Source organism: Antedon bifida, chromosome 7, assembly GCF_963402885.1.
Source record: "Antedon bifida chromosome 7, ecAntBifi1.1, whole genome shotgun sequence".
In the NCBI taxonomy this organism is placed as follows: Eukaryota; Metazoa; Echinodermata; class Crinoidea; order Comatulida; family Antedonidae; genus Antedon; species Antedon bifida.
This window is the reverse complement of record NC_136232.1, coordinates 25,707,412-25,731,203: the sequence shown is the minus strand read 5'-3', so window position 1 is coordinate 25,731,203 and position 23,792 is coordinate 25,707,412. Positions and strand designations below refer to the sequence as shown.

The 23,792-nt window shown below is 32.7% G+C and overlaps 3 protein-coding genes across 5 annotated transcripts in view; 2 read left to right on the top strand and 1 right to left on the bottom strand.

Annotated features, from left to right (window-relative positions):
- Positions 1–6,761, top strand: part of LOC144847434 (prickle planar cell polarity protein 3-B-like) — a 40,252-nt gene extending 33,491 nt beyond the window's left edge. Inside the window, exons 6-11 of one of the 2 annotated variants that reach the window (XR_013613743.1) lie at positions 1,985–2,185; positions 3,059–3,233; positions 3,408–3,577; positions 4,802–4,988; positions 5,357–6,427; positions 6,469–6,761. Coding sequence is in view for 1 of the 2 variants with exons in the window: in XM_078703798.1 (XP_078559924.1) it covers positions 1,985–2,185; positions 3,059–3,233; positions 3,408–3,577; positions 4,802–4,988; positions 5,357–5,505 (882 nt within the window). In the remaining variant the exon portion in view is untranslated. Of the gene's footprint in view, positions 1–1,984; positions 2,186–3,058; positions 3,234–3,407; positions 3,578–4,801; positions 4,989–5,356 lie in introns of both variants that reach the window. The other variant, XM_078703798.1, reaches the window with a different exon arrangement.
- A 151-nt stretch (positions 6,762–6,912) lies between these two features.
- LOC144847523 (cysteine and histidine-rich domain-containing protein 1-like) lies at positions 6,913–14,421 on the bottom strand. 2 transcript variants are annotated; one of them, XM_078703925.1, is made up of 11 exons: positions 14,326–14,421; positions 11,748–11,899; positions 11,247–11,353; positions 10,841–10,921; positions 10,498–10,553; positions 9,937–10,037; positions 9,661–9,716; positions 9,352–9,422; positions 8,890–9,021; positions 8,449–8,611; positions 6,913–7,938 (listed from the first exon to the last, which is right to left on the bottom strand). In XM_078703925.1, the coding sequence occupies exons 2-11, from the start codon at positions 11,836–11,838 to the stop codon at positions 7,825–7,827; spliced, it is 972 nt and encodes a 323-aa protein (XP_078560051.1). In that variant the 5' UTR covers positions 11,839–11,899; positions 14,326–14,421; the 3' UTR covers positions 6,913–7,824. The 2 variants fall into 2 exon arrangements, with proteins under 2 accessions (XP_078560051.1, XP_078560052.1); XM_078703926.1 differs by having other exon boundaries at positions 11,748–11,898; positions 14,323–14,358.
- Positions 14,422–17,995: 3,574 nt separating this feature from the next.
- Positions 17,996–23,792, top strand: part of LOC144847403 (dynein axonemal heavy chain 5-like) — a 96,089-nt gene continuing 90,292 nt past the window's right edge. Inside the window, exons 1-4 of the mRNA XM_078703740.1 lie at positions 17,996–18,327; positions 19,735–19,826; positions 20,198–20,290; positions 21,599–21,631. Of these exons, the coding sequence (XP_078559866.1) occupies positions 18,162–18,327; positions 19,735–19,826; positions 20,198–20,290; positions 21,599–21,631 (384 nt within the window). The 5' untranslated portion in view covers positions 17,996–18,161. The remainder of the gene's footprint in view (positions 18,328–19,734; positions 19,827–20,197; positions 20,291–21,598; positions 21,632–23,792) is intronic.

Genomic DNA, 23,792 nt, shown 5'->3' with positions numbered 1-23,792 from the left:
AACATCTGAAAAATTACATACATTTTCTAAAATTTAATAAAAATGAAGCCCATTGCGCTGGGCATTGTGTACACAGCAATAGAAGCTACATAACAAAACATGTTTAAGATTGCCTTCAAAGTAATCAACAGTTTTATTACAGTTCATTCTTTATGTAGTAGTCTGTGACTAGACACCTGAAACTAGTATGATGTTTTCAACATACTATGTCATACAATGTTATATCCTGGTTTACTTGTGATACAAAACTCCAAAATTGAAAGAAGATCTAGCACCTACTGTGCAATATGCTTCTTACAATGTTTTTGTTTGTAACCGTACACATTGGTTGGGTTCCATCTAGGATGTGTGGGGATACGTCATCACTTTTAGTAATATTTCTAGACAACTTTCAGGTTACTGACTTGACATTCTGTGGTTTCTATCAATAACCATTTGTTTTCTTGAATTAATTTCAATTTTCTTATTAATTTTGAATTAAATTTTTCTCTATTTAGCAAGTTACCTTTATATAAAGAGGATAGATAAATGAAACAGAGTTGACATTGTTTGATAATTTATCAAAATAGGTTGTAGACTGGAAAGTAATTGAAATATCTTCCGGTATCTAATGATTATGTCCAAATAATCATTTTACTTTTACTTTTTATGAAGATGCAAAGACGTGTATTTAGAGCTATGTGTATGAATATTTATCATCATATTATTTAGAAAACAATTTGATATTGTTTGTGTATTAGCGCAATATACTGAAAAAATAATTAGGTACAGTTAGATATTTATTTTACAATCAAATGCGTAGACAGATTAACTACATACATTCAACTTTCCCAGTACCCTTGGGTTGGGCTAATATATGTCTGTTTTCTGTAAAGTCTTATAATCAGATTCAGGATGTGTTTTTAATGATAAAAAATAAATTTGGGATCTTTTTTTTTACCTCAAGAAAAGTTTTATTTTGGTAAAGTTTCTGGTTTTCAGAGTCGGATATTTAGAGAGCTCACTGCAGAAGCAAATTTTAATAATCTGTCTCGGAAATAAATTATTTAAACAAATCAAAGCAAAACAATTGAAAAAAAAATTGTTATTTTGTCTTTTAATTTATTTTGTTTGACCACAAATAGTGTATGATTTGTATATATTATAATACGTGCAGTTGTACATTGTTGTCACTTGAAAAAGTGCAAAACAATTGGGGAAAAAAAATTTATTTTGTCTTTCAATTTATTTTGTTTGTTTGACCACAAATAGTGTATGATTTCAAAATGATTTGTTAGGATTGTATATAATACGTGCAGTTGTACATTGTTGTCACTTGACTAGGTCTGTCACAACCAATGACTTTGCTTTGTTGACCCATAACATACTTACTTTACTAATGTTTGTTGTTATAAGGCCACACATGACTAAAGATACAGACATCCTGATAGTCAACAAACATTCATTCATTCATCATTTCTTATTCATCATTGCTAGCTGAAAGGATATTAAAGCTTCACATTATATAAAGAGCGTTGGAAATATTATTTTATAGATTGGTATGTTGTGTTTATAGTTGTTACGGTAAATCAATATTTGTTGATAAATTATTGTCTGTGGACTTGTGATCTCTGTACATTTGCATTTCAGGGAAGACTGACGAATACTGTACAGTATATATCTTTCTTTTTCATACTGTTATTTAAAGCTTTTTATCTTTACGGTATCATACGGCATCAGTATTTCAACAAGATTTCAAACAGATATGCCCTGATGAAGGAATAACGTTTTCCCGAAAGCTTGTGTCTATTTTTTTCTGGCTGTTTTAATTTATCATTTTGATTTAGCTTTTTGCTTATTTTTTCCCAGAGATCCAGCTACTGATACCCATAGCATTGTCATTTCTTGAGTAATTTGCTTTCAGATTTATTGTTTAATTGAAATGTAAATATGACACTAGCATGTCATTATTCTTAAATATTACCATTTTATCTTTCTTTTACAGTTGATCTTTTCTGGAGAATACATCCGAGCGATGAACGAAAACTATCACAGCGGTCATTTCTGTTGTCACAATTGTGACAAGACGTTGAGCGGTCATCGCTACATTTTGAGAGAGGAAAATCCGTACTGTATTGGGTGTTACGAAGATGTGTTTGCCAATATCTGTGACGAGTGTGGAGACAAAATTGGAACCGACTCAAAGGTAGGTAGTTAAGCTCTGTCTGCACTATCAAACTTTATGTGACAAAAAAATGTGATGTGCACATATATGGACATGATGATGTCATATCACTATCATATTTGGGTATATCACTGCCATATATATATAGAAGTGCTAAAGTGAAAAAATTAGATTTATCAGACCAGTAAAGGTTGTGATTTTTGTTATTATTTTATTGTTAAGTCATAATATACCATGTTGGAAATATTGTAGTGAACTCAAAAATAAAATTGCAGTTGCTTATAATTTATATTTATAACATTTTCTGATCTTTACTGAAATCTTGAAATGCATGCTCATATCTCAAGTAGATACTCAACTCCAAAATGTCACATAACATTAAGGTGTGAACTGATAAACTGATGACTCAATGGTCTTAAAATAGAGCCTGCTTAAAGTATTTTCATTCAAGACAAGAATGTTTGTTTCCCTAATGCCAAAATTCTAATTGACAGCTAGATGCCTGGAATTTCTTGAGTGTTTTCCATGTTTTGAGGTGTTTAGTTACCACATGTTAATACCATTCAATATGTCATATTGGTATCATCGTAAAGTTCATATTGTGTCAATGATTTAAAACATGTATACCAATTATTATATTACAATTTTTTTTCTAATTAAAGTTTAAAAAATTTATTGTTTTTCTTATCAGTAGAATTACTGCATTAATTTAAGCTTATTTCAGGATCTATCTTGCATGGATTGTGGTCTATTGTTAATTTTTGTAGAATTACTGCAGTAATCTAGAATTCATGTTTTCATTTCAGGATCTATCTTGCATGGATTGTGGTTTATTGTTAATTTTTGTAGAGTTACTGCTGTAATAGTAATCTCGTATTCACGTTTTCATTTCAGGATCTATCGTACATGGATCGTCATTGGCACGAGTCGTGTTTCTTTTGCGCAATGTGCAAAAAATCGCTAGTAGATAAATCCTTTGGAACGAGAGACGAGAAGCTGTATTGTAATAAATGTTTTGAAGATAACTTTGCTACAAAGTGCAATGGATGTGGCCTTTGCTTTAAACCAGGTATTTAACGCTTTTATTTTTCATAATTCTTATAATGGTCTGTATGGTGTGATCTCATTGCATTCCAGGGCCATAGCAAGTATGAGGCAGACGAGGCGCTCGCCTCTTCTGAAATTTCAAATTTTCACTATCCACACCAATTCATAATTTCTTCATTACTATCAATTGTTTCAGGTACTAAGAAGATGGAGTACAAAGGCAAAGAGTGGCACGACAAATGCTTTAAGTGTAAAAATTGTAGCGAACCAATCGGAACTCGCAGTTTTATTCCAAGAGAAGATGTTATATATTGCCTTACATGTTATGAGGATAAGTTTGCAACCAAATGTAAAGGTTGTAAAAAGGTAAGTCAAAGAGTTGTGGGTTGTTTGTCAAAGGTCAAGGGTCTAGAGTGCCACATTTTGATATTTAAACTTGGCAGTTGTTTTTAGAATTGATACAAATATAATTGAACCCCAAACATCTCTATTAAGGGGACACTTTCCTGTGAAACCTACAAGAGAAAATATATGTTTTAACAGTACTGCCAACCCATGTCCTCAAGGTTTTCCTGTAATTCTTGGTTTTTATAGAGGCACAACACAATATAAGTGAGTTGACCAATCACAAGCGATGGGTTATTAGAACTGTCGCTTGACATTGGTCAACACGCTTGCGTTGTGTTTACGCCCTTGCATTGCGCCCTTGTGGGAACCACGTCTAATAGTGATTACTATTTCATTATTAACTACTTATGAAAGCTTAACTCCTTAAACACAAAAGCGGATGGGTTTATACTTGAGAACCAAACTGTAACACTCTCATACTATAAGACACACGAACATATCACCTCCATATAGTGGTGTGACTTGTATCCCAGGGTGGGCTTAAGTTTGCATCAGTACATTAATCAATCATAAAATAATTGAATGTAACATAATGAGTGTGAAACGTAGCGCCATAATGTCTAGCACAGCTCCATAACTCTTCATACTATTCTGTCAGTCAAACATTCTTATAAATTAATCCACCCACAAAATGTATTTGTATGTATATAGGTACAACAGTAATAAGCACAAATTGGAATTTGAACACATTTACTCACTAAATCTCACATTATAATATTAGTGTTTATTATAAAGAACCTTTTCAGAAATGTATTAGTGGATGGTTGAGAGGAAATATGGGGAGGGGTAAGGTAGGGCTAGAGTAGGTAGGGAGGGAGGAGTTTCAAATAGGGAGGGGGTCGAGTAAGGAGAGAGGAAGATTGTATCATATACTTCCTCTTTCCTCATTTGATATCTTTCATTGTATTGGTTGTATTAAGTATTTCCTAGTTTTTCGGAAGAGGGACACAATACAAATAACAAATTTTTAAATCTTTCATTTCAATAATACATTACAAAAAATTACAATTAGAGACTAATACAAAAAGTAACAATCAATTCTAATAATTTGTTCCTTTGGACGTTATTATTTTAGTGCTTCCATGTTCATTTATTTTAGTTTCCAATATGTTTATTATAAAATCAACCATGAACATGAAATGAGACCTCTGAGTTGATAAGATTAGTATTTTATTCGTTTAGGTTATTTCTGACGGTGGTGTGACCTATCGAAACGAACCTTGGCATCGTGAATGTTTCATCTGCAGCGGGTGCAAGACCTGCCTGGCACGTGAGCGCTTCACATCGCGCGATGATAAACCTTATTGTACTAACTGCTATGGTGAACTGTTTGCTAAGAAGTGCTGTGGTTGTAAGAAGCCTATTACAGGTAAATACGGTTGTTCTATTCCTATTAACCTCTATTCACACTGAGCTGAATTCATAACATAAGAAATGGGTTTATTGTTTAATTTCTGTTCACACTGAGTCAAATTCATTATAGAAATGGATGTTTTAAGCTTTGTCTACACTATCAATCTAGTTTGACAAAAAAAGTGTGATGTACCCAAATATGGTAGTGATATTCCCAAATGTGGTAGTGATATGACATCATCATGTCCATATATGGGCACATCACATTTTTTTGTCACATAAAGTTTGCTTGAAAATAATTGTGTTTATTAGCTCCTGGTTAAGAATATAATTAAATATTTTAGAATCTTCTTAGAAAAACTTTAATGTTATTTCATCATTCAGGTATTGGTGGAACACGATTTGTATCATTTGAAGAGCGGCACTGGCATAACGATTGTTTCAACTGTAAAAGATGCGATACATCGCTAGTCAATCAAGGCTTCATGACGGAGAATGACGATGTGATCTGTGCTAAATGTGGACAGGACTAAGCATCTGTTCACACATGATTAAATGCTAGATGATCAAATTGCTTAATGGTCAAAAGACGAATGTTACTCTGATTGACATTGTGTTAGTTTCTTTTAATGAACAAGCAGGAATGTTAATTGGTTTTATACAATGGCGAGGCTTGTTGCACAAGTTGGGTATTAGACTCTTCTTCGTGTTCACACTTTGAATTATTTTAATACACAATGTATAGAAAGTTTGGCGCACGTAGAGTGTCGATAAGATGCTTTAGATATTTGACCAAAATGCCAATATTTTACAATTTCATAGTTGGTATTACAAACTGGTTACTGAACCTGACGTCGTCGTAAACACCCGACGGTGATTTAAGCGTTTGTAAATTGTTCGTACCAAGTTTGCAATAGAGGAGAAAATTAATTGCTGTAAAATGTGAAAAATGTATATTTATGGAGTGTTTACCGTCTATAGATGATTAATTAATTAATTTAATATAATGTATATGTACAGGGCATGTATAGATTTCATGTGTGTCCCACGCTTCAATGTTGCCAAATTTTACGCATTCATTTTACAGTATTTCAAATGACGTGTTTGTAACAATTTTATACGTGTAACTACTAGTTATATAAATCTTAATATTTAAATATTGTGCTACAAAAAAAGATCAAATAATTCCACTGTACATACTACATAAAGTGGGTCTTTTACATTCATTTTTCAATCATTATATTATTGTTTATTATATTTGAAATACTTAATGTTAAATTTTGTTTACTTAATGAATTTAAAGGTGTGTTCAGATGATACGCTAATAGAAATAGATGCAAATGACAGCATAAAGAAAAAAAGAAAGCATAAAGAAAAAAATGAAAGCATAAAGTCAGCATAGTATGATAAAACACTGATTCATACTAGACGCTATCATAAAATGCTGATTTGCAGGTCCATGCATGTATTACACAACTGTGTAGTGTGAACTGGAGTTCCATGCATGTACTACACACAGTAGTATTGTGTAGTGTGAACAGGTGACAAGTTATGCGTCAAGATTCATGTCATGTCTGAACGTAGCCTTGTTTTGTTGCTTTTAGAATAGCTAAGGCAGCAGTGTTTGTTTATTATATTTCATAATGCATTATTAATATTTTTATCTAATATTTTACAACCCATGTGTTCTTCCAGCAACCAGAGTTTGATGTTTATATACAGGCTATGCTTGTATAGCTGTAGTTTACTTGCGGTCATTTACTATGACAATAAAATTAGACAAAATATACGTTTTGTGTTTCTGTCAGTAATGTAATGGTCAGTTTTTGTACAATTTCTTGCCTTGAGCCGCTCCACAAAGTTGTACTGTAATGTCTATAAAACAGAGTTTGGATTCAAGTGACAGCAAAAAGCAGCACTTAATACAAAGAACGCCAATGAAGAGTTTTAAAAACCATCTTTTATTTGTACCACCGTTCTTGTAGACCAACTTCACACTTATAAGACCAGAAACTAAATTAAATATAACTTGTACAGTACTAGGATGTTCAGATTATGGGCTTTCTGCTTGTCAAATAAATTGATGTGAAGGCATTTGTTTCAACATTTAAAGCATTAATCTCTGTCTGCACTATCAAACTATTTTGACAAAAAAAGTTTGATGTGCCCAAACATGGTAGTGATATGACATCATCATGTCCACATTTTGTTGTCACATAAAGTTTGATAGTACAGACAGAGCTTTATATGTATTTGCCAGATTTAAACAGTGACTTGCATGTACACCGCATGCAAGCCAAATTAATATCTGGCTACAGTTATGACTTGGTGTAATAGACAAGGCTTAACCTGAGAATTCTTATATTTGGTCCATGAAAACATTTTCCAATTCAATCCTAAACCAAAGCTCTGTCTGCACCATCAAACTAATTTGACAAAAAAGTGTGATGTGCCCATATATGGTAGTAATATGACATTATCATGTCCATATATCACATTTTTTTGTCAAAGTTTGATAGTGTAGACAGAGCTAACACCTATTTATTATTTTTATTTACTATACCAACACCTATTTATTATTTGTACCTACCTAGAATTATATTACTGTATATGAAATCATTTTTATAAATCTCTCTAGCATAGTTTAATTTTGACAGTGCTTGAAAAAAAGAATTAATTTAGTAACTCTTTCCTTTTTAATTATTTTCTCATAGATTCTTAAGAATGAAAGTCTGTGATCTTAGACTTAAAGCTTAACAAGTTGGTGGTTGTAGTAGGTAGTCTTGAGTCCTATACCATGTCTGCAATTCCTTAAAAACATCTGTGTTTTTCCCCCCAAAGTCTGTCCTGCATTATTGTTCTTCTTTAATTTCATATTTTTTCCAACTAAATCCTTCCAATTTTTTCAGTTTTATTTCCACCTTTGTTCCTAACATTTTAACCGAGCTTTTTGCTGGATTAATTGCCTGTTTAAAAAAAAATAGGTTATGATTAATTAATTAACCAATTATGGAGAGGGTGTTTTTGGCAGGCTTTATGTAATATACACATGTAAATAATATCCAATCTGCAGACAGTACTGTTTCGATCTTATTAGATCACGTCAGTGCAGCTCAGGTTTCGAAATGAAATGTACTGCAGAACTGGCACAATATATAATATGTATTTTTAATGTGTATAATTAATACTTTTGAAGCAAAAGTCAATGTTGAAACACTTTTATATCAAATCTGATCTCGATAAATACCAACATAATCAAATTATTTATAGAGGGTAACCCTTCCAACTGGACAATATAATTCCAGTTGATATTAGGATTTCAATTCAATATATAGACACTACTTCATATCCAGCTATGGTGATCTAGATATGATTATTCCTAGACTCAACTTTATCCATTTTCAAAACGTAGATTTCTGTGAGGAATTATCTGAAATGTAAAGGTTTTATTGTGCTAAAAATTAAGATGTTATTACCGCTTCTAAGACGATGTTCCTGTCAAAGGTACTTCGTCCTCCGTCGTACGTTATATGAACTTGTAGGTTCACCTGGTTTGTTAATATCGTTGAGGTATTTGGATCAGCCACTTTACAGTATACGGTGAGTACAGCGAAGCCAGCCGTTTGATGCCAATCGTGTCTGTAGTGAAAATACATAATAGTGGTAAGGGATCAAAATCATTCTACTGCAGTTACTGCAGTACCTACATTTGATTTACTCTGGGTAATCATTCACACTGTTTATTGCAATGACTGAATCATAAACTTTAACTAAAATCATACATTACTGCAGTAAACATAGTAACTACAGTTGAATGATTTTTACATGATTCAGATCCTTAAATACCGGTGTTGATACCACGGTGTGTGAAAGGGGGGTTTACTGCAGTAAAGGGGTATATGTTGATTATTACGTACCTACATGCAGTTGCTGTACTCATTTCTTGTTCAGATTTCAGCCACTGATGCCTATCTTTGGTACAACCTGGCTGTTTTAGAAAATCATCAAAATTGCTTGTTTTCTTTTTACAACAAGACCAGTATTTCATTCTGTAAAAAAAAAGAAACATTTTACAGCAATTTTTTTTCTCATATGACCCTCCTTGAGGAGTTACGATATTTTAATTACCATGGTGTCCTTAAATCCCCTGAAAACGCTATGTTATTTCTGTTGTTTACTCTTCCCTGCACAGCATTGTTTGTCATCGGTCGAAGATGTCTTCCATTTCATGAAAGGTGTATCTATTAGACTTATTATTATGCTATACATACTATCTTCCTTTATATATAGTATTAATTAAAACTGTATTTAGGCCTTTAAAAACCTGCAATTTTAGGCCCTCTGAGGGTTATTGTATGTAGTATTATTTATTTCCTTACCCTTCGTGAAATATAGCAGTGCCAGCGTGGTACATACATGTTTCATTGTTAGATTCTGGACCTGTATATGCCTACAAAAAGAAAATGTTTAAAGTTAGAATGTACGGTTATCAAATGTAACTAAGGAAATTAAAATTAGGCCCTCTATAAACTTATTACACCTGTAGAGGGAGACAATCGGTATTGTATTGACAAGTCTGCAAGGAAAGCATAGCATCAGAATTTTTTAATTTAGGGTATACCATAACTATATATGGGCATAGAAAGAGTTGTCAATTTGTAAGTGTAGAACAGTAGAGAAAACCTTACCACGCCACAACTTGTCCGTTTACATGCAGTTCCAACTTTTACTTCTTCTGAATCAGCTAAATATATTTTAAAACGACACAAAATTTAATTTTAAAAAAAGGAGGAGGTAGTTTAACATAAAAAAATGTTTTGTTAGGGAGAAAATTCTAGGGTTGATCTTATACTTTCCCCAGGTAATTTTAAATTACCTATGTAGAATCTGCATCCAGGGTATGTATTTTATATCAACCTGTTTTATTTTCCATGACTTTAATGTGTAAAATAACCATAAATTACCATTATTTTGCAGACTAACTTGCATCTTCTGCATTTTTGCAATAGCATCCTTTAGCGTAGCACCAATTGTAACAGGTATTGCAACTAAAGGTTCATCACTCCTGTAAAAACAAGTTTTCGTTTCTATTGCACTGCACTGAGTTAAAGTACATACAAGCCAAATAAGTACACTGGACCTCCAGTTGTACGTACTAATCCGAAGAAGACTTGTTCTAGTACCAGAATTATATCATGACTGGTTTATGGTACTCTTGTTTTAACCACTCGGCCACTCAACTCAAATATGTGATAGGAAAGCCTAGAAATTGTGTATGGTAGATGAATTGTGTTGTCTATCCCATACAATTTAAAAATCATCTCTTTATTCCATAGGCACGGCAACTGCTTCAGTATATAGAACTCCAGTTTTCCCAAAAACAGACATTTTGGTCTAGTTCAAGGGTGTCTGTTTTTGGGAAAACTGGAGTCCTATATACTGACAGTGCCGTGCCTGCCCATTTTGATGTTTGGGATCTTCTTATATATTTGGTTTGCAGTTGACTGTACCAACCGATATCTTACCGTGGTCTCTCAACTGGTTTAATCGGGTTTGGTTCACGGGGAGGTTTCGGTTCTACCTGGAATATAAGAAAAAGTAAAAAACTGGTTATCATCCACTCATAGAGTATTGGTACATACTGTAACTGGGACATAGTAGACATTTGTTTGGCCAATGGACTGAAATAAAAAAATACATTTTGATATTCAGTACTGTAGAACAGTATTAGCCAACATATTTCTTTACATTGTTGACGAGACAAAACATAACTTGTTATTAAAGGAAAGGTGAAAGATTATATTCTTCTGTCTTGCAATTCTATGAAACCATGTCTCTTTCAGATTACATCAATCAGCCATAATTTACCTTTATACTAACTTCATCTTTTTCGGATTGTGTTGGTTGAGGAACTGGTTTTACAGGATTATGAGGACCCTTTGCACAACCCTGAAAAGAGAAAATTTGACATAATACATTTTTAATACCTGTACAGTATTATGGGTAAATAATTATAACATCCGTAATTGTGAAAGACATTGTATTGTAATGATAAATGTTATTATTACATGTGTGACACAAATATGACCTTATTGTGTACAACTATGCACATATATTGTTAGGTTATTAGGTTTTGTCAGGATTCCTAGGATGCAACGCAAGTAATTCAACCAATCGCAATCGATGGATTATCCAAACTGTCGCTCAAATTACTTGAGTTGTGCATTGGTCCTATGTAGTGATACAAGCTGATAGGACCCATGCATCAAAATACCTTAATGTTTAAAAACTCAGTGAAGTCTGTTGTTCTTTTCTTGCAACAGGACCAGCCTTTATAAGCATCGTGAAAGATGGGCCCTCCAAGATGAAACTTGCATGCCTCTATAAAGAAAAAATGTAGGTATTCAAAGTAAGCCTACTTTGTATTAAGGGGAAGGGGTAAGGGGGAAGGGGAAGGGGATTGATGGATGGATTTTTGCTAAATTAAAAACCTCCAACAATCCAATCAATACTTTAGTTTTTGACTAAACATTTTTAAAATTGATTTGATAAAAAAAAAGACAGGTGAATGGTCAACAAATAAAATAATAATACTGAAATAAACAAACAATTCTTAATTACATAGCAAAGATCTTACGCTTATCTCCTTCCGCCGGTTGGAAGATTCTAGAAGCCTGTGGGGAGCCGAGCGTTTCTCTCCCAGCAGGTAAAAATTAATCAGCCAGCCTAGCTAGGTCTAGGCCTAGCCTTGGTAGATTATAAAAATTGCTCTTACCTGGACCATCTTCATCATTATTATACTGTTTCCCACATCCTGTATTGTAACAAGTTAAACTCCTCATTCCAGAACTTTCTTGAGTTGTCATTTTTATTCGAAAGAGAGATTTTAAAAACTATTTTTGTCTCAAACTAACCTTCCGGCGTAGTAGTCCATGGGATTTAGACTTTTAACTCACACAAATTGCAAGAAAAGGTTTTTTTGATGAAATGTGTTCTTTAGACCCTACTGAACACATTTATCAACGTTAGGACATTTTTCGACAACGGGAAGTAGCCTAATTTGCATAATTAAAAATGGCGGCCATTTTTAATAACGTACTCTGTATCTTGGAAACCGCTAGTCACAGATACTTAATTATGGTGTTAAAATTGTTAGAATATATGTTTTTATATTCACTTTAATGAAAAAGTTTGTCCAAAAATAAATGGAAGTGCTATTTCTAACATTATTGACCTTTGACCTTGATTTATCATATCTCAGCAACCACTAATCGGAGATATACAAATTAGGGCTTAAATTGTTCAGAAACTACACATTTATATCCAGTCTAATGGCATGTTTTTACAAAAAATGGCGGATTCTAACATTATTGACCTTTGACCTTGATTTATCATATCTTAGCAACCACTAATCTGAGAGACACACAATATGGCTCAAACTGTTCAGAAACTACATATTTATATTTAGTCTAATGGCATGTTTTTACAAAAAATGGCCGATTCTAACATTATTGACCTTTGAACTTTGCACTACATAAAATCGCATAACTTTGAAAATATTGTACATATGAAATTATTTTTAGTGTCAAATTGTTCAGAACATACATGTTTCTATAGAGTCCAATGACACATTATGTCCAATAATGACCTATTGTATGGTTATTAACATTTGAACTATATTTAAAAATGATTTTTAAACCCGGAATCTTCTTCATGTAGGCATTCATTAGAACATGTGATTTGGCACTACTTGTTTAGAATATGGTGGTAATTTAAAGTACATGTAACCAGTTGATTTAATTTAGTTACTGAAAATATTCACTTTAAAAAAAAAATATTAGACTATGTATACATACATTATAGGTTTGGATTATTAATAAATTTTAAATTAGGTCTTACATCTTACTCAGGAGAAAGTTGATGTTGACACTATTAACAGAGCTAGCCAACAAAGATGTAGGTTTTTTTATGATATATTGTACATACTTTAAATAGGCCATGCCATTTTGCAGGTTTATTAAAGTTTTTTTCAAGTTAGTAATTTATTTTTTGATCAAATTAAATTGGCATTACATAGCATATTCAAAAAAACAAATTTCTAAAGATTATTATTTAGTTTATATTTTGTTAAGGATAGCATCACTCTTCAGGGCATTCTTTTAGGTTGAAACATAGTCTTATTTATTAAGAAGGCCTTTTCTACTACTAGACGCATTGTTGACAACTGGAATTTTAAAAGATCGATATTAATGCAACATATTTAGTTTAGTTTAATTAATTGGCTATCGAGACTCATAGTTAGGCTGACCACCACTTGCAATATTTTCGCCGTATACAGTAAAAACCTCTTGTCATTCAGCTTCAGCTGCGAAGACGATAAGAAATAAAATAAACAAACGTGTAAACTTGTAGGCAGTTTATGGATGAATGCAATAGTTTATGCTTATAAAAAATGTAATGTACCATGGCCTACTTTAAACTAAACATAATAAGTCAACGTTGCAACTCTTACATTTTAGAGTGCCAAATCAAATGTTCTAATGGATGTCCACATGAAGAAGATTCCGGGTTTAAATCCTTTTCAAATATAGTTCAAATGTTATTAACCATACAATAGGCCATTATTGGACAAAATGTGTCATTGAACTCTATAGAAACATGTATGTTCTGAACAATTTGACACTAAAAATAATTTCATATGTACAATATTTTCAAAGTTATGCGATTTTATGTAGTGCAAAGTTCAAAGGTCAATAATGTTATAATCGGCCATTTTTTGTAAAAACATGCCATTAGACTAAATATAAATATGTAGTTTCTGAACAGTTTGAGCCATATTGTGTGTCTCTCAGATTAGTGTTTGCTAAGATATGATACATCAAGGTCAAAGGTCAATAATGTTAGAATCCGCCATTTTTTGTAAAAACATGCCATTAGACTGGATATAAATGTGTAGTTTCTGAACAATTTAAGCCCTAATTTGTATATCTCCGATTAGTGGTTGCTGAGATATGATAAATCAAGGTCAAAGGTCAATAATGTTAGAAATAGCACTTCCATTCATTTTTGGACAAACTTTTTCATTAAAGTGAATATAAAAACATATATTCTAACAATTTTAACACCATAATTAAGTATCTGTGACTAGCGGTTTCCAAGATACAGAGTACGTTATTAAAAATGGCCGCCATTTTTAATTATGCAAATTAGGCTACTTCCCGTTGTCGAAAAATGTCCTAACGTTGATAAATGTGTTTAGTAGGGTCTAAAGAACACATTTCATCAAAAAAACCTTTTCTTGCAATTTGTGTGAGAAAAGGGTCATTTTTTAGCTAAATCCCATGGACTATAGTGGCGGCGTGTGTTGAATGTTTCCTCCACACACACACAACAAAAACACTAAACAACACGGTGACCTAAAAAGAACCTTATACTACGGAGAACCTAAAGTGACCAACATACACATTTTATAAATTGTCTTGATTTTGAAATTTCAATGTCATTTTGGCACTATTCTTTTCATTAGTTATCCTTTTTATTTAATTTTGTGGATTCTGATTATTATTTTTTTGCGTTTTTGATCAATCCTATAAAAAAGACTCATATATCAAAAAGCATGGTTTGACTAATAGTAATAGTGATAACTTTAAATATTTTTTTAATTACATATATGGTTTTAACTTTTGCTCCAAACGCAGTACACACTTTCAATTGTTTGTATCATATGCTTTAAATGTACTTTATAATTTAAAATGTTTTAAAATTATTATTATATAATTATTAGTATTTTCATGAAGAAGTAAGTTAATAAGGTATTTCTCCATGGTATTATGTAGGCCTATTTAAAGATATATTGTCCCTTGAAACACAAAAAATGAAGGTCAAAATATTCTAAATTTAAATTGGCCATATCAAAGTAATATTAAAGTTATTCACTTTAAGTCGGAAATTCGAGCCAAAAACAACAAGTTTACGTAATTAACAGGTAAATTAATTTTATTACATTTCGTCTGGAAAATCGTCGCGAGCGAAAGTAAACAAAGATTTCAAACCGCGAGTATGCATTATGCGGCATGATGCTAATGGGATCCAGTCAAGTCGCCCCATCGCAAAGTCGCCTCATACAAAGTCGCCCAATACAAAGTCGCCCCATCGCAAAGTCGCCCCAAAACAAAGTCGCCCCGGCACAGTCGCCCCATCGCAAAGTCGCCCCATTACAAAGTCGCCCCAACGCAAAGTCGCCCCATCGCAAAGTCGCCCACGGTTTTATTTCGGTATGATTATGAAGCGCCGCCGCTAGTAGTACGCTGTAGTCGGTTGCGTTTGATATCGATTGCGTTGTTACTTTGGTAGCGCTAAATGTCGTATACATTATAATGTTTATCCTATTATATACATAATTTGTGTTTTAATTTTTATTTTACAGGTTTTAATGGAGTGATGTGCTTTTTAAAAATCATTAAAGAAATAGTCCCTTGTTTGAAAGTTCTAAAAAGATTATCCCTGATTTATAGTTTCGAAAATGTTAATTTAATATGATTTTAAAATTAGTTACCAGAGCCACAATTACGAATCTTTCTTCAACCTACGCATGGATACCAGCTCATTTTTAGGATAATATAATAAATGTATAAATGTGTAGTAGGCCTTCGTATAGATTTACAATAGTTAAAACAATAACAGTGTTGAAGACAATGAGTGTTATAGACTACTTATTGATCATTTTGCATTTATTGACAAGTTATGTGTCTTAATTATATAATGACTTTTCAAAATAAAGAAAAAAAAAAAAAATTTCATCGCCGATATGATTGTTTTACATGCAGGTATTTTAGTAAAATTTAAAACGCTACATTTTGACCATGGAAAAACCATCGTACAGTATCGTGTGCGTGTTTTTTAAAAAGGGGAATCCCCGACGGTCAGCAGAAAGACGTAGCAGCTGTGAGGAAACAGATACCAGAAGGCGCAGCTCCGATTGGTTTCAGAGAATGTTTCAGATGGCGAGTCGCCTTTTATTCAACAGCACAATGATCATTTTACTGAAGAAATTTTTTTCAACCCTTTTGGTTATAGAACATTCTAATTATCATGCCTAATAAATATCCTCATATCGGGTGTTTATTTAATTTTAAATTAAACAAGACAGTGAAGAGGCACGGAATAATACGTACACGGACGTATGGCGAATACACACACGCACGTAATCATTTACGACATATAGTGGTGATATGATGCAATTTTATAATGGATATAATGATGGGATTGTCTTTCCAGGCTTAGAATCAATGTTCATTGTAATACTATGTATATAATAGTAAACTGAATGTTTATAAATAAATTACGTAATTTGTTGCATATAAAATAAAAGACACAGACGCAGCCTACGTTTCCTATAAAATATTTCACATTTAAATAATTATGTACTGTTAAATGACATTATGCTGGATAATACTATAATCTTAAACTATGTTTACAAATTGTCATTTTTTAAGGCACACATCTTTCTCATCATACTGACCTGTAAAATAAAAACAAAAATCAATTATTAATATACGCCTAATAATAATAATAAATATTCATCGACCAAAGTAAAAATAATCTAGATCGTATAACATCATTTTATCGCGACCAAAATTAAACGCGACCGATTTCGAACGCGACTGATATCATCGTAAAACTCCGGCGGGGTTTCCCCATCTTCAGATGGTGCGTTGTAGTGCGACAACGGCGGAGTAATTACGGGGGATTCCCTCTGTCTGGTAAGCTAGCACGTTAGTGCGACCGCGTGATTAGTCGGGGTTTCCTCTCTGATGATGGGGGTGCGTGCCGATCGTGTAACCCGAGACTACATGGCGGGGCTTCCCCTTTTATGCATACATGTTCCGTGTTATTTTGTGTATCATTGCGACATTTTACAACGTTTTGGGGCGACTTTGCGATAGGGCGACTTTGCGATGGGGCGACTTTGCGATGGGGCGACTTTGCGATGGGGCGACTGTGTCGGGGCGACTTTGTTTTGGGGCGACTTTGCGATGGGGCGACTGTGTAAGGGGCGACTTTGTATGGGGCGACTTTGCGATGGGGCGACTTGACTAGCATCCATGCTAATTAGGGTTGTTTACAACTTGTCACGGTTGAGAAGGTGTTTTCACACAGATCACGAGGAAGTTTTATGATTATGCATACAGAGTAGCCAAACAAGTGAAGTGCGTTGCATTATGAGATATGTTTTGATCGAAGTCAAAGTTATTTTTTTAACAAAAAAACGTCTGTATTTCAGTTAAATTATTTTTTTTTCGACTAATTTTTGGTGAACTATTATGATACGTCAAAATGACCCACTTTTTTTCGAACTAAATTTTTTAAATATTTTTTTTGAATTAGTCAAAGGGACAATACATCTTTAAATATCCTACCTTCTTGCCAAGGAATACAATTTTTTAAAAATGTTGAACAAATAAAGTTTATATCTATGGAACAAATATTTTCATATACCGGTATATATACTAAAATATAGAACTTTTCTGCAAAATGCAGGAGTGATCTCATTCTCTTTGCAATGATTGTTCATATTTTTTTAAGTCGGTATATTTAATGTACTTTTTATGCCGGTTTATATTGTTATAAACTGCCTTCATAAAAATCTTCAGAATGAATAAAGGAAATATATTATTATTATTTCCTGTTAATAAATCTGGAGAAGCAATGTTTACAGTGGAGTAACAAGATCTTTCACGGTTGAGTGAACTCATGGACCTGAAAACCTCAAAGCAGGTAATTGATTGACCCTCCGCGATGTTGTCTGTCTCCATGGTAATGGATTTTCCGGATATCGCCTGCTTACATTTCAAAGTAGTTCGTACTTTCAAATTATGTTTTATATATCAAATAATAAATCTAGAATCTGTGTTAAAGAAGTGAGATATTATTAAGATTCCATTTATCAAATTATGCAGATATAAAACAAGTTCATCGCGTTTTTACTACGTTACTGAAGCGTGCAAACGGCGCGCAGTGATTTGTGAGTTTGTGTGCTGTTTAGTTTAGCGAAGTATCGAAAAGATTTATGGGTTTACTTACTGTTGAAATCGTGCAAATAAGTACGAAGTGTTTGCCTTGTTTGATAGATTAAAGCCTGCGAATAAACTGACTAATCTAGGCCTAGCATTTAATCAATTAGTTAGCTATGGAGGACGGGGAAGGTAAAGGAGAAGATGCTGTGCCCCAGCCTGCACCACCACCTGATGGGAATGCCATTGAAGGGGGACCAGTAAGTGATAAAGAAGCCAATAAGCCCGACTCACCTAAACCTGATCAGGACATTGGCCCTCCCCTCATCTCCGTATCAAAACGTAAGTCTTTATTAATTATTTTTGTAAATAATGCCATTTTAATATTGTTGACATTTATAAATAATGACCTATCTACTAAATTACTTGCGTTTGCGTGTTGTTTCTGTGATCATTAATTAATTTAATTAAAATTATTTTTGTTTAAATGACCATACTCAATTCTGTTTATTGTGTTTCATATTGCATTGATTGTATTTCTGTCAATCATTTTTCCCTGACACCTGCTTCTTTATTTAATAAAAATGGAGATAATTTCCTATCATTGATTTACCTTTATTAATTTCCTTTTCAGAGCGTTATCAAATTATTTTAAAAATCTTATTTATCTTGATATACTACTGTAATAATAAAAAGAATTGGGTATCCATATATTTTATCAGTGTAGCATGCATAAAGGAACATTTTTTATTGTATTAAGGAACAGCATAGCAAAATGCTACACAATATACCACCTTAATTATTGTTACACAAAAAAAAATTAAAAAAATGTTTTAAATGAAATTGTTCCTCGATACATAATATAGGTTACTTTAGTTTTGTATGGAATGCAAACGAAAAAAAAATGTAAATCTAAATAAAAGAAATCATCATCTTCGATAATGTTGTGCGTAACCTTGTTTGAGTATAGTCGCACATTTTTATTAAAAGAGATGATAATTAAAGCCCCCTTCCCTACGTTTTTTAGATCTAATTTAAGATCACAAACTATATTTAATGTAAAAATAATACTATATGGTCCTATTGCGATAACTTTTTTCGTCTTTAAACGGTTAAAAATGTGAAAAATAAGTCGATTCTAATAATTATAGCGGCCCGCTATAAATCCCAAAATGCATTGCGCGCGGATTGATATTTTTGTTTTTCACCTGTAATTCGCCCACTTTTCGATCGATCGTGAGGCCAAAACAAATGGAAGACTCCTAACTTTTCAGCGAAAATACCGGGTTTTCCCCAATTTGTATCAACGGAGTCTGGCAAAAATAGAAAGACAATTAATGCAGCAACTATACAACGTCAGGTTAGGTATATAGCTAGCGTACGATGATCGTATGTTACCGATGTTTACCAGCTAGGCCTACAAAACTAAGCCTAGCTAGGCTAGGCCTAAGACCGTCCACGAGAGGTCGATCGCCGCGAGCTACTTAGGTAGTGCATTGTTTCTCACTTTTTATCATAATTTACCATAAAACGTACATTTAAGACAAGGAATGACATGGTTTAATGTTTTTAAAGTAATATATATGTATTATTTTTACAAAACGTCACAAATTGTAGGGAAGGGGGCTTTAATAATACAAAAAAGAAATAAAAAAGTTAAAAACCCAAGAGTCAAAATGGCAAGACAACACTATTCTACAATAATACACTTGAAAGTTGAAATGTTTTGTTATTAATTTCTTTTTTTAGCTGAAAAGAAAGAAGAAAAAGATGAGGCTGTATCAAAGGAGAAGAAAAAGATACCTGGAGGAGCGGGACACAGAAGAGGACCCCCAGCACCGGTAATCAGTGATTTATTTACCTAAAGCCGAGTGACACCAGTGATCATCATTAAAGCTCTATCTACACTATCAAACTATGTGGCAAAAAATATGATATGCCCATATATGATGATGTCACATCACTACAATATTTGAACATATCACTACCATATTTTGGCACATTACACTTTTTTTGTCAAACTAGTTTGATAGTGTAGACAGAGCTTTAGTTCAAAGTTTGAAATCATTATCTAAATAAAGATATATTCATCTAAAATAATTACCATATTTGACAAATTTTATAAAACGGAATGATTATCAAATTAAGATTGAAACATAAATTATGATTTTTCCATCTCATTGTTTAAAAATGATTTTGTTTTTGGATTTAGTCGGTGACAAAAAAGAATGTTGTGATGTCGAGTGAAGCAATGAAGGAGATGGCAAAACAAGCGAAAGCCAACAGAGATGAAAGAAGAACAATGGTAAGTTGTCTTGGTTTTGTTAATCCACTCAATAATGACAATGGGATTATGAAAGTCACGATAAATAGTTTGTAATGTAGCAGCATTAATACTATAGGCTTAGGCCTATAAGTCAAAACAATAGGATGTTTGTCAAATATACTACAATACAATAGGGTGCATTCAGGATTAGTACACTATTTGTACCTACCCAGGTAAGTTGGTTACCCTATCCACCAGTGTCCATGAGGAAAATTTAGCGGGTAATTTAACTAAGCTGAACGGGCACATTGTGTCCACCAGGGGTGAATCCAGGGTGTTGAGAAATAAGGAGGGAGAAAATGAGATCATCTATAAAAAAAAAATACATAAAGACTTTCACATTTTTTTAAAGAAATAATAAGTGGGTGGTAGAGGATCCCCTTTAAATCTATGCATGACTATTTTACTTTGTATATACAGTATTGTATTTAATAACATTGTAAAGCACTTTAATATTAAGTACTTACTAAATACTAATAATACAAAAAATAAAATAAAAAACAGCATATACAATATACTATGTTTGATAATTCAATAAGAAGTGACCTTTGTGCCTGGACACTAAGGAATGTTGAATGTATGACTTAGTTAAATTGTATGACATGATATGATGCAATCAATCAAGTTGTTTGATGAGGGTTGGTTTGAATTACACAGTAGTTATTTAAATAGCAAAACAACAAATAATGAATGTATGAGTTGAATGGGGAGGATATTGAAAGTTGAACAAGTTTAATATTCTGTTTTGATACAACATGAAAACTGTTAAATGCAATTAATTCACTGTTTCCTTATCAAATGCTACAGTAGGCCATTAGCAATAGGCAGCTCTCAGATTTCCAACATGGAATAAAACAGTTTGTTACAGACAGTGTACATAAAGGTCAACAACCTCGTGTTGTGATAATTTCTCAAAGTACCATTATATGACAATAAATATAATTTTTCTCATAATAAAAACGAAGTAATACTGAACTGTATGTGATACGTAATTGAAGAATACAGTTACAGTACATCTAAACTTGTCGCTTCTATAGCATGAATATTCAAATTGCTATAATGAAATATTAAATGGCTAAATTGCCTGTCTAACTCTAAATGGAAAACAAAGTATAAAAAAAACCATATTTAATAGCTGTAGCTCATAATAGGGACATACAGACAGACATTTTTTAGCCAAAATTGACTAGTATTCTAATAAAATGTTACCGTTGTTGAACTGCCATTTCAAATTTACTTAAAGTTGTTTTTTATATAATAAAAATAATTTTGGATTTGTTTTTTCAGATGGATGCCCGTCACCAGTACCTATTTGCAAAGGTATGTTGTAAGATCCATTTCGGTCTATAATAGGGTTTCACCTCCAAATTGAAAGTGTTCAGCTACCCGCAGTCATGAGGCGCGTTTATACAACACGCTATTACACGCATATTCAACACGGTATTACGATTTAATGTATAACTGCAAGGTTTTTGTGGGGTTGACCTCAGCCTGTGCAACACGCTAAAAATTAAAGACGTGTTCAAATTTAGGGTGTTGTATAAACACAGCCATGGATTCAAATCCTGTCGGATGCTTTACAACAACAAAATAAATTCACTCTCTTCTTTGACTTTGTTAATGTAGAGCATCTTGTGAGTACGTTTTTAGTACAGTTACCTGTACAATGCTTGTGTATCAGGACACACAAGAAATTCATAATTAAAAATTCTTCTTGGTAACTGCTATACACCACTGTACATACAAGGATAGTTTTTGCACATGTAGTCCTGTCTTGTTTGTAATATGTTTTTGCCCATCTAGCATAATACTTAGATATTATGAGGGCCCCTTGATTGTCAGCATATGCTGTTTAGGGTCACCCTCACTAAATAAGGTTTATTAAAAAAAATACAATAAATAAAATACTTTTGTAATAAAATAAAGAATACTGAATATTTAAGAAATAACTACAAGGTGATGCACCATGTTCAACATATTTTTTTATTTATTCAATACAAAAAATCAATCTCATATTATTGCAAATGAGTTAACACTCATGGAGTAAATTTTAAAGTCAGTAAAAAAGTTACATCAGATAAACTGGAATATATCTATAGTATTAGTATTACACACAAACTGTACAGTAAATCAGTATAAAGGAAAATAGTATAAACGACAATTTAAAAAAATGTTAATTCCATTTTAAGAAATACATTTAAAAACAATTGTGGTTTTGTGAGCCTAGGAGTAGAAAAAATGCCCAAAACACATGTTACCCTGCCATTAGGGAGGTTTCGCAACCTTGCGAATACGATAACGAAAACGGATACGTCACACATTTGTGAAACTTTTGAGCTGATCCCCAATTCATATTCGTAAAGCGTATTCGTGTTGACGAATATCACCAGTCATATTCGTAGCTACAAAACGAGTATAGTTTTTGATCTATTTTGCACATTCTGAATTTGAATCAGGAACGATTCATGATTATAATATAATTATAGATTTATTGAAAGTAATTTACTAAAGTAATTTACTAAAATGCTAGGTCAATTTGATAAATAGCAGTTTTTAAAGTCCTCACTCGCTTTGATGTTACGCTAGGCCTAGGTAGCCAAGCAACACGTACACGCGCTTCGCTCAAATTTACCGCAGTCATATTTTGGATGGCGCCCTCAATATTTCGTTGCCATGCGAAACAGATTTTTACTGGCTTGCGAAAACGAATACGTGTGCGTGACGTATCCGTTTTCGTTATCGTATTCGTAAGATTGCGAAACCTCTCTAATAAACCAATACAAACAACAACTAGACTAAGGGAATTGTTTTTCATTTTTAAATTAGTATACGCTAAATACAGTAGAAGTTAATAATAATTTCAGAATTTATCTTTTTTTTAAATATAAAAAGCAATTAAAAATAAAATCATTCTTCATGTAATTTATGAAATTCATTCCAAACAAGGCCATATAAATGGCTGCAGTTGCGTGCTCAAGTTAGTGTTTACCGACCAAACAACCGACATAGTGAGCTGTAGAGTCACGTTGCCCACGACTAAAAAAATGAGGGAATAGAAAATGAAGATAAATTATTTCAGAAATTAGATCTTTTAAAGTAATAAGTCAAAGAATTCATTGATTATTTAAAAATCGATTAATTAGACAAAACAAAAATAACACGTTTTTATTATATAAATACAGTATGTAGCAACTTTGCAGTTTCACTACGTAGTATTTACATTACACATTTTGATTTAAATATGAAACTAAATAAACTTTGGAAATACACAGAGCACTTTATGCAGAAGATTAAAATCTAGTCTTTACTTGATTTTCTACATCGGAAGTTGATTACATAACCCTTACAGTCACTTGTGATGTGATAAAAGCAAACAAAGCAAATTTGTAAAAAAAGCAGTACAGTAACAATAATATTTGTAAGCCAGCAGGCCAGCTTAAAGTTTGTTTTACATCTGAGGTTAATTTTGCATCCAAGGAAC